The sequence below is a fragment of the Lithobates pipiens genome, unplaced genomic scaffold (genome assembly GCF_037356315.1).
Source record: "Lithobates pipiens isolate NorthernLeopardFrog02 unplaced genomic scaffold, aLitPip1_a1.2 Scaffold_18, whole genome shotgun sequence".
Lineage (NCBI taxonomy): Eukaryota > Metazoa > Chordata > Amphibia > Anura > Ranidae > Lithobates > Lithobates pipiens.
The window spans coordinates 406,338,171-406,353,800 of NW_027507758.1; the positions used below are offsets into that span (position 1 = coordinate 406,338,171).

The 15,630-nt window shown below is 40.6% G+C and overlaps 1 protein-coding gene across 2 annotated transcripts in view; it reads left to right on the forward strand.

The window, feature by feature from the left end:
- The window catches only part of ZMAT3 (zinc finger matrin-type 3), a 99,783-nt gene extending 90,208 nt beyond the window's left edge, over positions 1–9,575 (forward strand). For both annotated transcript variants that reach the window (XM_077487938.1, XM_077487937.1), the window contains one exon: positions 233–9,575. In XM_077487938.1, the coding sequence (XP_077344064.1) occupies positions 233–441 (209 nt within the window). In that variant the 3' untranslated portion in view covers positions 442–9,575. The remainder of the gene's footprint in view (positions 1–232) is intronic.
- Positions 9,576–15,630: the final 6,055 nt, after the last annotated feature.

Sequence of the window (15,630 nt, forward strand, 5' to 3'; positions counted from 1 at the left end):
AACCTAAGGCACTAAATGAAGATCAGTCTGATTGCCAAGAGATTATGTCTTTGCTGAATTAATGGGCCAAGCAATCCACTTTGTCTTTGTATTATGCCTTGATAATGAAAACATATGAGAATGCTACTCGATATCTCTTTGGAAGGTCACCTCATGCCTTCTGCCAAAGTCCTCCATCAATTTGTGTTTGTTTTAATGACAATTGACAGAAAATATCTTTTTTTTCTCTTAGGTCCATATTTCAATCCCCGTTCACGGCAGAGAATTCCTAGAGACCTGGCTATGTGTGTAACTCCAAGTGGACAGTTCTACTGTTCAATGTGCAATGTGGGAGCCAGTGAAGAGCTCGAGTTTAGGCAACATCTGGAGACAAAACAGCACAAGAGTAAAGTTTCTGAGCAACGCTACCGCAGCGAGATGGAAAATTTAGGCTACATTTAGGGAAATTACCACTATCGGGTTGTATTTTATGCTTGACTTTTTTTTATTACCACTACATCTTGTAACTATTGCACAGTTTGGAGGCCTTTCAAGAACTTCTCAACAGGGTCTTTCCAATTCTGGAGATCTACTTGTCTCATGTTTCTCTTTAACACTGAGATAATGATTACCACTCTTTTAAATCTGTTGCAACCTAAAACCCAGTCCTAACATACCTGTGCTCTGTAACATCAGGCTATGGGAAATGTCAGTGGTTGCTGATTGTGCATTTTATCCAAGTATCCCTTTTCATGGCTGCACTCAGCAGTGCATTCCTTTCATCAGTGGTCCCCAACCAATGGCTTTTCAGTCACATTTAACATATTTATCTTTGATGTTCTTCATGGCAGATATTCAGCAGTTGTTAAGGTGAACCTGTCCTGGCTCGTAATATGTGCATAAAAAAACCCATAATGGAATGATTATAGACACTAATATCTGGGGGATGGTACTTGGCTCTGGGTTTGTGATCCAAGGGGCACCTCTGGAATCAACTCTTGCTACCATATTGCACTTTCTAGGCCAGGTTTGGCTCACTTTAACTACTTCTACTTGAACATGTTCCCTTATAGATTTTACATGTAGGTGAAAATAATCAAAGGTTTCCTGATTTATTCTTTATTTGTTAAAGAGTAATCTACATCTTGTACGTTGTCTTTAAAGGAAACAAAATGACAAACTACTGTTCTGTTGTGTATAACATTGTTAAAGTTTATAGCCAAACGATTTTTAGTTTTTGCTATGAAAAGATACAGAATGAATTGCACACCAGAGAGTTATATCAACCAGATTCTCTCCACATGGCCTCTTTCCTCTGGTAGCATGAGATGTTTTTAAAGGTTAACTCCAGTGAAATTTGAAAATTAAACCTTGAAGTAGTTGTAAATACTCACATATACCCAGTGAAGTGAATAGCATCAGATGATTACCAGAGATTAAACAAATCCTCCTACGTAAGTTTTATTGAATATCTTGTATATCTGCTGTCTTCGGCATTCTACATTCTTTACAAAGTGCAGATTGTGTTAAAAATCGTTCTTCCTCTTTCAGCAGCAAATAGGGGTGGGGATACTGGGCTGTGTGTGAGCTGATTGGAGGAAAGTGACCCCCCCCCCCCCTCTACATAGGCACACGAATGAAGAAACATGCAGAAATATAATCTGAATAGACAAGCTTTATCTCCCTCTAAGTTCCCTCCCTGACACAAACTTTCAGTTACTGTTATCTCGTGTCGGAGAACTTGTCAGAAGTGACTCATGCTGATAACAGAGGAATGAAGCACCAGCGAGAAACAGTGCTTAGAGCTTTGGAGAGAGATAAGTAAACACTGCAGATATATGTGCTTAGTTCTACTTTCCTAAATGGTGTTTACAACCACTTTAAGATGCATGCAGAGAGCATCAACTCTGCTCGCTTTTGTCTATATTACAGTGATCCTGGAACACATCTACTGCTGATGGCAAGCACCAATGTGCTGTTCTTCTAGGAAAAAAGAAGGGGTATGTCCTCATTCAGTTTGTGTAGTCCAATCTCCCTGATTTTCATGTCCATTCCACAAGAGTTATTATATACATGTCCAGAAAACAGTGCTGTTACCTAGAGCTTGCTACCTGCTGACAGTAAGTAGTAAATCTGAAATACTCATATGCAGTATTTCATATTTACATGTTTAAAATGTATATATTGAATGTTTAGTGTTGATCATAATATTTTAAATGTATGGAAGCTAAATGTCATTTTTTTCCATTGAGGCACACAGAGATCTTAAAGTGGAAGTAAAGTCCACTTTTTAACAAATAATCCTATAATAAAACTTACTTGTAGGTACAGTGAATATCTCCTAAACTTGCACTGTTTAGGAGATATTTACACAGGATGGAGCTGATAACATCAGCACCGCATGCACTCTGAAGGGACAGCGTAACCTTGCCAAACCTTCAGAGCTCCGTGCTGGGGCCTGACTCATGTGTGCATGTGTGGGAGTGACATCATCGCGACCCCGGCCATTCATACATCTGGAACTCGTGAACCCAGAAGGAAGAAGGGGTGCAGATGAAAGTGCCGGGGAGCCGTGATAGAGCTGAACTGGAGGGCTCCATGTGCAGCCAAGTCTGTTATAATGTGCTAGGATGTGGTGCATACATTATGACTTAAACCTGCAGGGAGCCTGATTTTTTTTGTGGCAGGTTACTACCGCTTTAAACTTTTTGGTTATACTGCCACCTTTAGGAAGATTGGATACTGGCTAACAAAAAACTGTAGGCCAGCCCAGGTTAAAATCCTTCCTGCTACCAGCATGCATACATTGTTTGCTAGTGTTCATTTTTTTAAACAAGACTCTTCTGCACATTGTTGCTGTAGTTTTCTCTTTTGACCAACAGCTATCCAAAGTGGTCATGCTTAGCTTGGCTTTTGGACTGTATCACAACCACACTTTATGTGGGGCTAGCCTGGTAAGACCTTCAGCTGGGTACCGTGTGAGTACATTCCAGATTTGGTTCTGGTTAAAGTAGATGTAAAGCTCAGACATGAAATATGAACAAAGCATATCCTTCTATAAGCGTGTACTTGTCACAGTTAAAAGCACTAGTGGTCATTCCTATCTACTGCCCTGTTCCTCTGTTATCAGCAGGAATCACTTCTGACATGTTTTCCTGACATTATAAGAGAAAAATGGTGACAGGAGAGTGACCTTCAGTTGATTGACAGTCTGAGCTCTGTTCCTGTGAACTGGGTGAAAGGGGGGGGGGGGGTGTCACTTCCCTCCAATCAGCTTTTAGACCTCTCCTCTCTGCAGTGTGTAAGTTAATCCCTCCACCCCCTTTTTTTCTGAACTCTTAGACAATCTTAAAAATTCAGTACTTTGAGTGGATGTGGAGGAGAGAAGACTGCAGATAGACAGATACAACTTATATAGGTGGATTTGTTTAATCTCTGTGTATCACCTGAGGATAGTCCATTCACTGGGTAAATGTAAGGGTATACAACCACTTTAAATTCCACTAGATGGACAATTCTGCCTCATCTAATATTAGATTCAGACTACAGGCAATTAATCAGCTTCCTGTTGTTTCATTGGACCTGTTAGAAAATTGTTAGCTATGTTGCACACCCCCCATTTGGAATTCTTTTTGGATGTCTTTGAGGTTTAAGATTTTCTTTGTCCTTTATTGAATGAGAAGGAAAATAGGATTTCGTACTTGAGTATCTTCTGAACTACATTGCTGTAAAAAAAGGCATGTTGGTAGTACTAGGAGTTATACTCTGGGCTGGCCTATACTTTGTTTGCTAGTGGCCAATTCTCTTGCAAGTGGTAGTATAACCCGAAGGTTTAAGGCTTACTGTGTGTATGAAAACCCTCTTTTTTGGCATGTTTGGCAACATGTCCCACCGTATGTAGTTTTTTTAAACAAATTGTTTTTGTTAATCTCTTGCAAACTTTCTTACCTGGAGATCCTGGCAGTAACAGCATGTTACAACGCTAAGGCCGCGTACACACGGGCGGATTGTCTGCCCAACTTAGTCCGCTGAACCGTGTTTCAGCGGACAATCCGCTCGTGTGTGGGCTTCAGCGGACTTTTTCAGCGGACAGTCTGACGGACTTTGTCTTTCGGAAATTCCGTAATTTTGTCCGCTGAAACTTGGTTTTGTCCGTCCAAACTTGGTTTCAGCGGACAGTCCGCTCGTGTGTAGGCAAGTTGGACGGACTAAGTATGGCGCATGCTCAGAAAGGGTTTACACGGCCGAAGGTTGCATTGCAGTGTATTGGACGTCGTTTTTCTAGTCCCGTCGTACGTGCTGTACACGTCATCACGCACGTTTTCAGCGGACTGTCTGTTCATCGTGTGTGGTCAAGTCCGTTCATTCAAAAGTTGAACGGACTGTCTGTCGGATTGTCTGACGAACTTAGTTGGGTGGACAATCCGCCCGTGTGTACGCGGCCTAAGCTACTGTATTGCAATTATTAGTAGTGTTGCCTGCCTGCTTTGCAAGCACCTAAAAGTGGAGTTCCATCCAAAAGTGTAACATCCACTTTAAGGCCTCCTCCCCAGCTCTTGTTTGTGAAACTGAGCTTTTTGGGGGGGGGGGCAGCTTCCTGATTTTAACAGGTACCTGCACCCACTTCTGTTCCGGTTGCCCTAGGTGATCTAAAGCAGAAGCTCGGCCTTTCTATGTCTTCTGGGACACATGACAGGTCCTAGAAGACTTTAGGACCTGTCATAGAGTGCAGCAGGCACCCAGCTGTGAAACTGCAAGCTGTTACAGCCGGGAGCCCATAGCAGAGATGCTGGCAACGCCACAGAAGAACACAGGGAGAACACAGCGCAGGTGAGTGCATCGCTGGATCGTGGGACAGGTGAGTGGCTGTTTATTAAAAGTCAGCAGCTACAGTTTTTGTTGCTGCTGACTTTTAATGAACTCCGCTTTAACTACTTAAGAACTGGAAGAATTTGCCCCCTTAACGACCAGGCCATTTTTTGCGATTCGGCACTTCATCACTTTAACTAATAATTGCGCGGTTGTGCGACGCTATACCCAAACAAAATTGATGTCCTTTTTTTCCTCAAATTGCTTTATTTTGGTGGTATTTGATCACCTCTGCGGTTGTCTATTTTTTGCGCTATAAACAAACAAAGCGACAATTTTGAAAAAAAAATTAAACTTTTTCTTACTTTTTGCTATAACACATATCTAATATGTATATATATATATATATATATATATATACATATATAAAATATTCCTCCGTTTAGACCAATATATATTCTTGTACATATTTTTGGTAAAAAAAATCGCAATAGGCTTATATTGATTGGTGTGCTCAAAAGTTATTGCGACTACAAACTATGGGATAGATTTAGGGACTTTAATTTTTTTATTTTTTTATTGTTTTTACTAGTAATGGTGGTGATCTGCAATTTTAGCAGGATTTGCCCACCGCAAATCTGACCCCAAATGACACTTTGGGGACCAGTGACATTACTACTTTGATCAGTGCTAAAAATGCACTGGCCAATGTAAAAATTACACTGGCAGGGAAGGGGTTAACACTAGGGGCGATCAAGGGGTTACATGTGTTCCCTGGTGTGTTCTAACTGTAGGGGGGGTGAGCTGCCAGGGACATGACAGAGATCACTATTCCCAATCACTGGGGACAGTAGATCTCTGTCATTTCATCTGGCAGAACATGGATCCGGTGGACATCAAGTCCGAGGTCACACTTCTGCAGCAGGAGCGAGAGCGTGCCAGCCCACAATTGCGTTGACTACGGCGATTGGCGCAGGAGAGTCAACCTGCTGCCGTATTATGATGGCAGCTGGTCAGCAAGTGGTTAAGTTGTATCAGATAGACCGTCCAAAGGCCAACTAAAGGAACTTGCATTGTAGGCTGACAAAGCTGCTTATTGAGAGGCAGTGGCTTAGCGTTGTCATCCTGCAACCGGAAATGCTGTTACTGTCAAGGTAAGGCACTTTGCAACAGATTCACAAGGAGCAGTGTAACTAAAGAACTGTATACAGGGAGGCATCCTGCATAGTTTAAGGGTTTACCTACACTTTAATGTGTATATGTATATGTATATATATATATATATATATATATATATATATATATAATGTGAGTTTGCTCATTTTTTCTATGTATTGAGACTTTTGTGGCACCCTGTGCATTTTATACATCCCTTAGTTGCTTTTTTTTTCACGTTCATTATAGCTCACTGCCATTTCTTACATTTAAATGTGCCTCACAAGCTGAGAAAGGTTGGGGATCTCTGCTTTACACTGTGTGATTGGTAGCTGACATTCCAAAGAATCCCTTTTTTGAGAAATGTAAGTTTTTTTGAATGAAGATGCGTACTTGTCAATAGTGGAATGCACACAAAGAACATTAGATGTTGTACAGCATGAGCTTCTAAGCATGTTTCGGAATACTGTGTGTATGTTGTGTTTCTATAATGTAAAATGACCAAGAACTCACCACTGTGTTTGCCAACAGGCATTATATCTTTTAACAGTTTTTTGCTAAATAGTCATTTCATCAGTTAATGTGCATTCAGAGCAAAAGACCGGCTGCACTCCAACAGAAATTCAACCTCTGATAAGTTTATTTATCCAGATAACACAGAGAGTCCCCGCCCTGACCTCCTGTTCGTGTAACCAGGGTAAATAAAGCTACCGGTGTTTGAATTTTTTTTTGCAGTACAGCTGGTCTTTTCCTTTGCGTTTGTGCGGCCTGTGGAGCATAGAATGAGCCCCTGCTGGCGTTCAGCACCCAATCTTTCACGTGGGTGACCTGATTCAGGGCTTGGGAGCAATGAACCCCATACTTTTACTGTGCTTTTAGTTAGAATTTCTCTCAATAGTTTAATATTCTTCACTGTAGTTTGCACATAAAGTATAACTGTACTTTCATAAAACAAATTGTAATTGTCCCTATAGCTTTTGAAAAAAAGGCCAATATGATGGGTAACCTTTTGTGAAGATAAGTTCTGTTGTTAGGAGCATGACCCGGCCCAGTGTTTGCTTCAATATATGCTTTAGGAATGATTTTCCTGGATATCATTGGAGGGTACATTTTGGAGACCTAATCGGCAATGAGGTGCATGAGCACGGGAGCAGATTTTCCAGAGCCATGAGACTGCAGGCTGCTGGAGACAGGGCTTATGTTTCATCACATTGGTATTTTTTTTAGAGGTATCTGGGACAAGTACAAGCACAAATATTTGAAATGCAGTTATACTCTAAATCCTTTGCTGCTTTTGAAAAAAAACAAAAAAAAACTGAAAGAATTTTTTGGGACTTTGGCCAGTTGTTTATAAATTAAGATATTTTGGTATATATGAAATCATTATTTACTTCGGGCATTATGAAAAAAAATATATATATTTTTTTCTGCAATTACTGTCTGAATTTGATCTCATCCCTGTTGTTAAACCCTGTTAAGCTCTGTGTCGGGTAATGTCACTTCAGGTGTTAACCATAGCGGAGTATGATGAATTTGGCCATCTGTCTGCTTGCTTAATCTACCAACTGAGCTACCTTCAGAGGCCTGCCCTTTCTCCTCTTCTTCTTCTGCACCATCCATAATAATATTTCATTCTGATTATTGCTGCTTTATTCAAAATATTACTGCACAATCTCCTCAAAAAAGTAATTTTTACTAAAATGTACCAATATGCTTACTATTTTTGTGTCAGAGTATGAAGGATTTTTTTATTTACTTTTTTATCATTTATCTTAACTGTGGAACTGTGTGTGTATGCATAGGAATTTTAATTCTGCTGTTTTATGTATGTTTATAATATACAGAAAACACACTAAAATACTAGCTTAGACATTCTTTTATTATTTTAGTAATATGTTAGGGCTTGTTGGTATGGCTAACTGAACTATTCAGCAGCTCCTGTGCACAGTATGTACACATTCTCTCCATTGGGAAAATTAGTCTCTATAGTGAAACCAAGTGCAAATTATCATGGACTCTTTGGTGACCGCTAGACATATCTCAGACAGTTCTTGAAGCATCCTGAGTGTGTCCAATGGCCACAAGTGTCATAGAGTATTCTCATAGAGGGCAAATCCTTGGTAGGCAGTTGTACAAACTTCACTCAGGTGTCCATGAACACAGGCAAGGTTTGGGCCAGTTACATAGGAACAGGAATTGCAGTGGCTCCAAGAAATCCTGCACTCCTTTACTTCCCCATTCATCAACACTTTTGAAGCAGTTTACTAAGCAGAGAGGTGCTGGTCACATCCTGCAAAGCCAAGTCCTGAAGGGAAGCTGCTGATGGCTGATGCTTTGGGACAGTACAAGCATTGATAGACACCATTCAGTGGTGTGCATATTTGATATAAATGTATATATTTAAAGCAGAGTTCCACCGAAAAAAAAAAAATTAATAGTCAGCAGCTACAAATACTGCAGCTGCTGACTTTTAATTTATGGACACTTATCTGTCCTGGGCGCCCGCGATGTCGGCACCTGAAGCCGGTCTTTCCCTCGGCTCTTGGGTGGAGGCAGTGCCATATTCGCTAAGGGAATCAGCAAGTGAAGTCTTGCGGCTTCAGTTCCTGGTTCCCTACTGCACATGCGTGAGTCACGCTGCACGATTCCACTGGGACCTGTGTGTCTCCCAGAAGACAGCGGAAGGCGGGGGGGAGTAGGCACTAGATGTGGCGGTGATCGATGCCCAGAAGTGGGAGCAAATACCTGTATTACTCAGGTATCTGCTCCCTCCTCCCCCCTGAAAGGTGCCAAATGTGACAGGATTCCAAAAAGCGGAAGTTCAATTTTTCGGTGGAACTTAGCTTTAAGCTGTTCCATACCAAGCTAGGTTCAAAAAAAAGACTTTACCTAGAGACAAATCTTAGTTTGACAATGAACCACTGTTGTATTGTACCTTTAAGCAGACCATTATAATCATAAATTCAAAACAAATTTATTCAACATCTCTTGTTTACTTCTTTATCTTATTTATCGTCAATGACATTTCAGATTAAGCTTCACATAATTGATGTCAAATGCCGTGTACACGCGACCAAACTTTCTTGCAGAAAAGGTCAGACGGAATCATTCTGTCGGATTTTACGATCATGTGCGGGCTTCATCTGACTTTTTTCTTCAAAAATTCAGACGGACCTAGAAATAGAACAAGTTTTCAAATCTGTCTGACGGAATCAATTTCTATTCGTCTGTATGCTGGTCCGATGGACCAAATACGACGCAAGTGCAGCTATTGGCTACTGGCTATTGAACTTCCTTTTCTAGTCGTACGTCATCACGTTCAAAACGAACAGACTTTGGTCTGTTCGTGTGTGGGCAAGTCCATATGGTCGAAAGCCTGTTGGAACTCCATCGGCAGACCGTCGGACCCTTTCTGCCATAAAGTTCGGTCGTGTGTACGCGGCAATACAGTTACCTTTTACCTTGTTTCTTCAGTCCATACATATGCTTTACTGAAATAAAATGTTTGTAAAGAAATTAAAGTGGTTAAGTTAATACCTAGTTGGATTATGTATTTAAAGTGGCATCATACATCATAATTAAAGCTGAACTCCAGGCACAATGGAAAAGACAAATAAACATCATGGACGCTATTTGATTGGTGTGTCTTTGTTCTAAAAATGAAGTCGTTAGGGAGAGTTTCGCATATCATTAACACATTAATGGTCCTATATTTTCCTACCACTGGTTCCAGTAAATGCTTTCTTGAATCCACTGCATATAAGCTATCTTGCCAATTTAAAGCTTTGATATTAGGAGGACATCACCAATATGACCAGTTAACAGCGCTCTGTATGCACTCGATATTGACAGTAGTAAGTGCTGTAAACCCTTCTCTGAAAATAGTATTGCTAGTGCAGGATGTCTCTAGGTTGATACACATTGCTGATAATACTACATTCCCTGGATCTATGTTTTACAAATGATGTGGTGGCAGTGTGCTTTGGTACCTGTTTTTTCATTTTGATTTCCATTTTGTTGTGTTATAGAGGTTCCCCATCATAATTGCTATTTTATAGACATATCTGAGTATAGATAGTTTTTTTTTAGAATGCTAACATACAGAGTTAAGCAATTATCACCAGACACTTCTAGTTGGTTGCTCATTTGCCTCTTATCTTCTAAGTGCTAGCCATACACCAGTCAAAGAATCGTTCAAACGTGTTTTTGAAAAACAAACTCGTGGTCGTAAGAGCAAACGATATTGCCATCATATATTGACCGAATTTGTAACGATAAATCCTTCAATGTACATAAATGAATCAGTTTCTCATTAGTTTTTTATGTGTCACATATCAACAGTACCAACAGTTACAATTTTTAGTGGGCGAGAAACACATTAACCATTCACTTTATCGTCCGTTCGGCAGAAACTTTTTACTTTTGGCTTAGAAACGTCATAACTGGTTTTCGATCTGTGCCCATTAACTGGATGAAAAACAAACTGTCCAAATTACAGATTTTCAAACAATTTTTCGTCTAGCGTATGGGCACCATTAGTCTTAAAAGGTGAGGATGGATCCTAATATGATGTTTCAGAAAAAGGATATAAAAGCTAAAGACAACAGATATACACACACACACACAGCATGTTTTGGCCCTGTTCCCTCCCACAGGATTTGGCTGACAGCAGCAGTAACCAATGAATCCCATTGCTGCTGAGTCTCCTCAGTCTCCTGCTGAGTCTCCTGTGAGTATAGAAGGGAGAAGAGGTGTTGCAGACAGACACAGCACTGGATGGAGATTGGTTTTAGGTAAGTGTTTGGGGAGGGTAAAATGCAAGGCTTCCTGTGAATGGCTGAGCAGTGCTCAAACTGACTCAGTTTTCCAGCAACAGACAGGAAGTCCCCACACCACTGCCAGCACACAGCGCTATATAATTATATAATGGATGATGCTTACAGTTTATACAGAGCTGACAGCAGCTGTATTGAGTAATAATGAAAACAGTTAATTTGGGCCAGCCTGGCCAAAAATACATTTTTAAAGTAACACAAAACCTTAAGCTGAATTCAAGGTATGGCATTTTTACAGTACATTGGTCCAGCTTGGACCAATGTAACTATGTAAAAAATGTGATACCTGAAATTCTTTTTTTCTTAACAGAAGGAATGTTTATTGAAATATAACAGCAATGTACATGTGAATTACAGTAGAAGTACAAAAAAAAAGAAAGGATTCACAGGTTCCAAATTTAAATCAAAGCAAAGAGTCATAAGTCACACACAAAAAAAAAAGGAAAAATATATAGTCAAATCTAGATAATCCAGCGGACCCAGATAACACATCTCAGCAGAAGTTTAAACTTCAGGGTTACTATTGAACATGCTACCTACCAATAATGTGAGGCAGGGAAAAGGGAAGGAAGATGCGGGGGGTGACATATCGCAGAGTCCTGATGCCATAGCACGCCCAGACCTGTTGGTCCAGCATAGATTTCAAATGAGGCAACAATAGGGTTCCTCACAGAGGAGTATGCAGGGAAATAGTTTGAGGTTTGCTAACTATAATGTGTGCACTTCATACCTCCTCCACTTTTGGACTACAGCCACACTGCCCCGGTTCTATAATCTGGTGCATTAGGATGAATAAAGATAGAAATGGAGCTACGCTTAAATAAAAATATTAACCACAAATTGATACAACACACAAAAGGGCAATTAATGTGCATATATGTTGAAATTACTCCCTACTCCACAAAATATTAAAAATGAGTCCATAATCATAATCACACATGTGATCAATCTTGATATAACTTGTGACAACCCACAAACTCATGCTCCTCCACCACATAGTTTGCGTGCTAACCAGAGGCTAGCTAAAATGGGCTTGTGGCTGTTAGCCCCGCCAGGGCCTTGTTCCAAAGAAATGGTGATGACAGCTCTCAAGTGCTTGATGTAATGAAGCAGGAACACACAACAAACAGCCAAGGGGACTCGATCATTCAGTGATCTCAATTGAGAACCAGAGGGTAACCCAGAATAAAGAGGAACTCACCATAGTGTAAATCATATTATGAACATTTATTACGATAAAAGATTCCACTTACACATAGTAAGAGGTAAACTTCCAAAGATTCAAAAAAGCCAGCCGGCAAGTGAACGCCCGTCCACTAGGGTACACAGCACAATGACATCAGCGCGCCACTCCTCCCGACATGTGTTTCGTCATACTGACGTCCTGGGGCACAGGGGACGCACTGACACATCGCACTATATACTAAACAAATGGAACCATGCCTTGATCTGGGACCTCAGTGGCGGAACCTAAAAATGCCCTATTGGAAACTGGAAAGAGCTATCCCCTGCCAATATGGAAATTTAACAATGTTAAAAATAAATTGATTTATTTAACCACTACCCGACCGGCGCACGACGATGTACGTCAGCAGAATGGCACGACAGGCAAACTGGTGTACAGGTATGTCCATTTGTAATTGCCGCCCTTGACGGTTGGGACCCCTGCGAGTCTGGTCTCGATCTCCGTAGGGATACCCGCAATCGTCTCACGGGGAGGCTGAACAGGGAGATGCCGATGTAAACAGCATCTCTTCGTTCTGGCTAGCAACAAGTGACACTGATCTCTGCTCCCTGTGATTGGAGCAGAGATCAGTGTTCACTAACACACAGCCCAGCCCCCCACAGTTAGTAACACGCCCCTAGGACACACTTAACCTCTACACTGCCACCCCCTGGTTAACCCCTTCACTGCCATTGTAATTTACACAGGAATCAGTGCATTTGTATAGCACTGATTGCTGTATAAATTACAATGGTCCCAAAAATGTCCAATGTGTCCACCATAATGTCGCAGTCACAATACAAAACGCTGATCGCCGCCATTACCAGTAAAAAAAAAAAATATTAATAAAAATGCCATAAAACTATCCCCTATTTTGTAAACGCTATAAATTTTGCACAAACCAATTAATAATCACTTATTGCAATTTTTTTTAACCAAAAATATGTAGAAGAATACGTATCGGTCTAAACTGAGGAAAAAAAAAGTTTTTTTATATATTTTTGGGGGATATTTATTATAGCAAAAAGTAAAAAATAATGCTTTTTTTCAAAATTGTCACTCTATTTTTGTTTATAGCGCAAAAAAAAAATGCAGGGGGGATCAAATACCACCAAAAGAAAGCTCTATTTGTGGGAAAAAAAGGACGTCAATTTTGTTTGGGAGCCACGTCGCACAACTGCGCAATTGTCAGTTAAAGCGACGCAGTGCCCAATTGCAAAAAGTGGTCTAGTCTTAAGCCAGCAAAATGGTCCGGTCTGAAAAAGTAGCATTCCCCAGTCTGCCTCTCCAGCCAAACCTATCATAGTATTGCATTAAACATTCTGACCTCGCAAAGGGGCAGAAACAGGGCACTGAGCACTATTCTCTCAATTGTGAAGACAGACTCCCGGATATGGTTCAAAAGGGAGCTAAGGGGACAGGAAGCAATACTCACATCTCAGTCCCCAGTGGTGAAAAATAGGTAAGTCAGTCAGTATGGCAAAACCTCCAAATATAGACAATAATAACAAAAATACAATTAATATGATATAAAAATCTATATATATAAAATGTGTATACAAAATGACATATAACAAAAAAACAGATACAAGCAAGAAAAAGGAGAAAGAAGAAAAATATAGAAAAATATCGCTCAGTAGTTGGCCTAATAATGCTACTGATGCCCATCACAGAAGGTGTTCCCACTAAGGTCTCACATCAAGTTCACATAATCAGGGATAAGACACTTCATACAACCAACATCTATGAGTTATCAATAAATGCATTCATTGGAACGCACGCTGCAAGCAGGACACACCACGGCTCTGAAGCTATCATTTTTACCCATAGTTGTTGAGCTTTTTTGTGGAGTTTACATTGTATGGAATATTTGTTTTTGTTTTTCTTTTTTCTTACTGTTTTAACTTTCAAATAAAAACATTTCCCAAATTTGATTACTACACTATGGGAGCCCATATCTAATTTTTTGCATGAACACTGTACATGTACTGGATATTGGAGAAAGAAACAGGAGAGGAGTGTGTCTGGCTGGCCTGCCCCTGGAGAGATTATCTGCACATTTAGTTTGATCTATATGCAAGATATCCCTGGGAGGTCCATAGGAGCTGGATACTGGATGGAAAGGTTGGAGAGGGGCCTGGCTGCATGAGCTGACTCTGGAAATATCACCTGTACATCAAGCCTGCCCTCTATGCAGGGGTTATTGGAGCTGGTGAGTGGGGATCCAAGAGGGGGAGAACCAAAAGTCACCTGGATTTTCTCTATGTATACAGTCACCAAGCACTTAAGTAGCACAAAATACTTTGTTTTGATTGATTTGATGCATACATATGTTTTTTGGATTTAGCATTCATATATATATTTTTTTTTTGACTTGTTCTTTATTATTTATTATTTTGTGTACACATTGGGAGTGGCTTTTTCTTATTTTGATTCATATTTTAATACCTGTATCTATGATATTGGAGTATCATGTTTTTGCCCCACTTTTTTATTATATATTTTTTTATTATATTTTCATTTTATTATCCTTATGATACCACAGCTTATATTATTCAGCTATTATAGCTAGGATTTGCACTAATTGCACATATCACCTAACAAGCGACCTGGTTTTGTTGCCTTTCAGTATATAGGTTGCGCCATTTTACCCTAATATTTTACTTAATAAATGCATTCACATCTACATTGACATTTAGTCCAAATGGGAGCCAAGTCTGTATATGCCCCTAACCAAAGAGCTTCCTCTTCAGTGTGGGCAAACTTTATCTATACCTAAAAATAAAGTATTTGAAGGATCTTTATTGTGGGCCATTGAATAGTGTTTAGAGACCGTAGGTTTAGAAAAGCCATTAATTATTTTGGTGATATGTTCATTTAACCTCACTGAAAGGGGTCGTTTGGTCCTGCCCACGTATTGAAGCCCACGAGGACATTGGAGCAGGTATACGACCCCCTCGGTAGAACATGCAATGAAAGGTATAATTTCATATTTCATTGATGTACTGGATGAAATTAACTTTGAGTTCTTATCTGTGTATATCTATTTAGGGAGCACACACGACACCCCCTACACTGGTAAAAACGAGTGAGGATCTGAAAAAAGCCCTTTTTCCGGGTAACACTGTATTAAAAACCTGATCACTACTCAAAATATTCCAATGTTTATTAATCAGCTTTTTTATGCTCATATGTTGAACCAAGTAGGTAGTAATAAAGGGAATAGTAGATATTCTATCTTCACGTTGGGACCTTCCCCTCAATAAATCAGCTCTCTCCATAAGTATAATCTCATCAAGTGTCACGGTCGTTCCACCACCCCGGTCACCCAAGTAAGACTTACCCGCAGGTTCCCTGTACGAGGGGATCGTCGGTGCCTTCGGACGCGGGTTGGCGCTAACGAACGCACGCGAGTGCACATAGTCCCCAACAGGCGCACGCGGGTGCGCGTTGACACGAGCGGGCGCACGCGGGTGCGCGACGAGCCGAACGGGCGTACGCGGGTACGCGGGGTCACGAACGGGAGCACGGTCACCCGCGGGGGTACGTAGACGTACCGTGCGACCGTTCTTGGCGCCCAGTTGCCTACTTAAGGGACCTGCTCCTGCTCCTCTGTGCTGTCCCGTC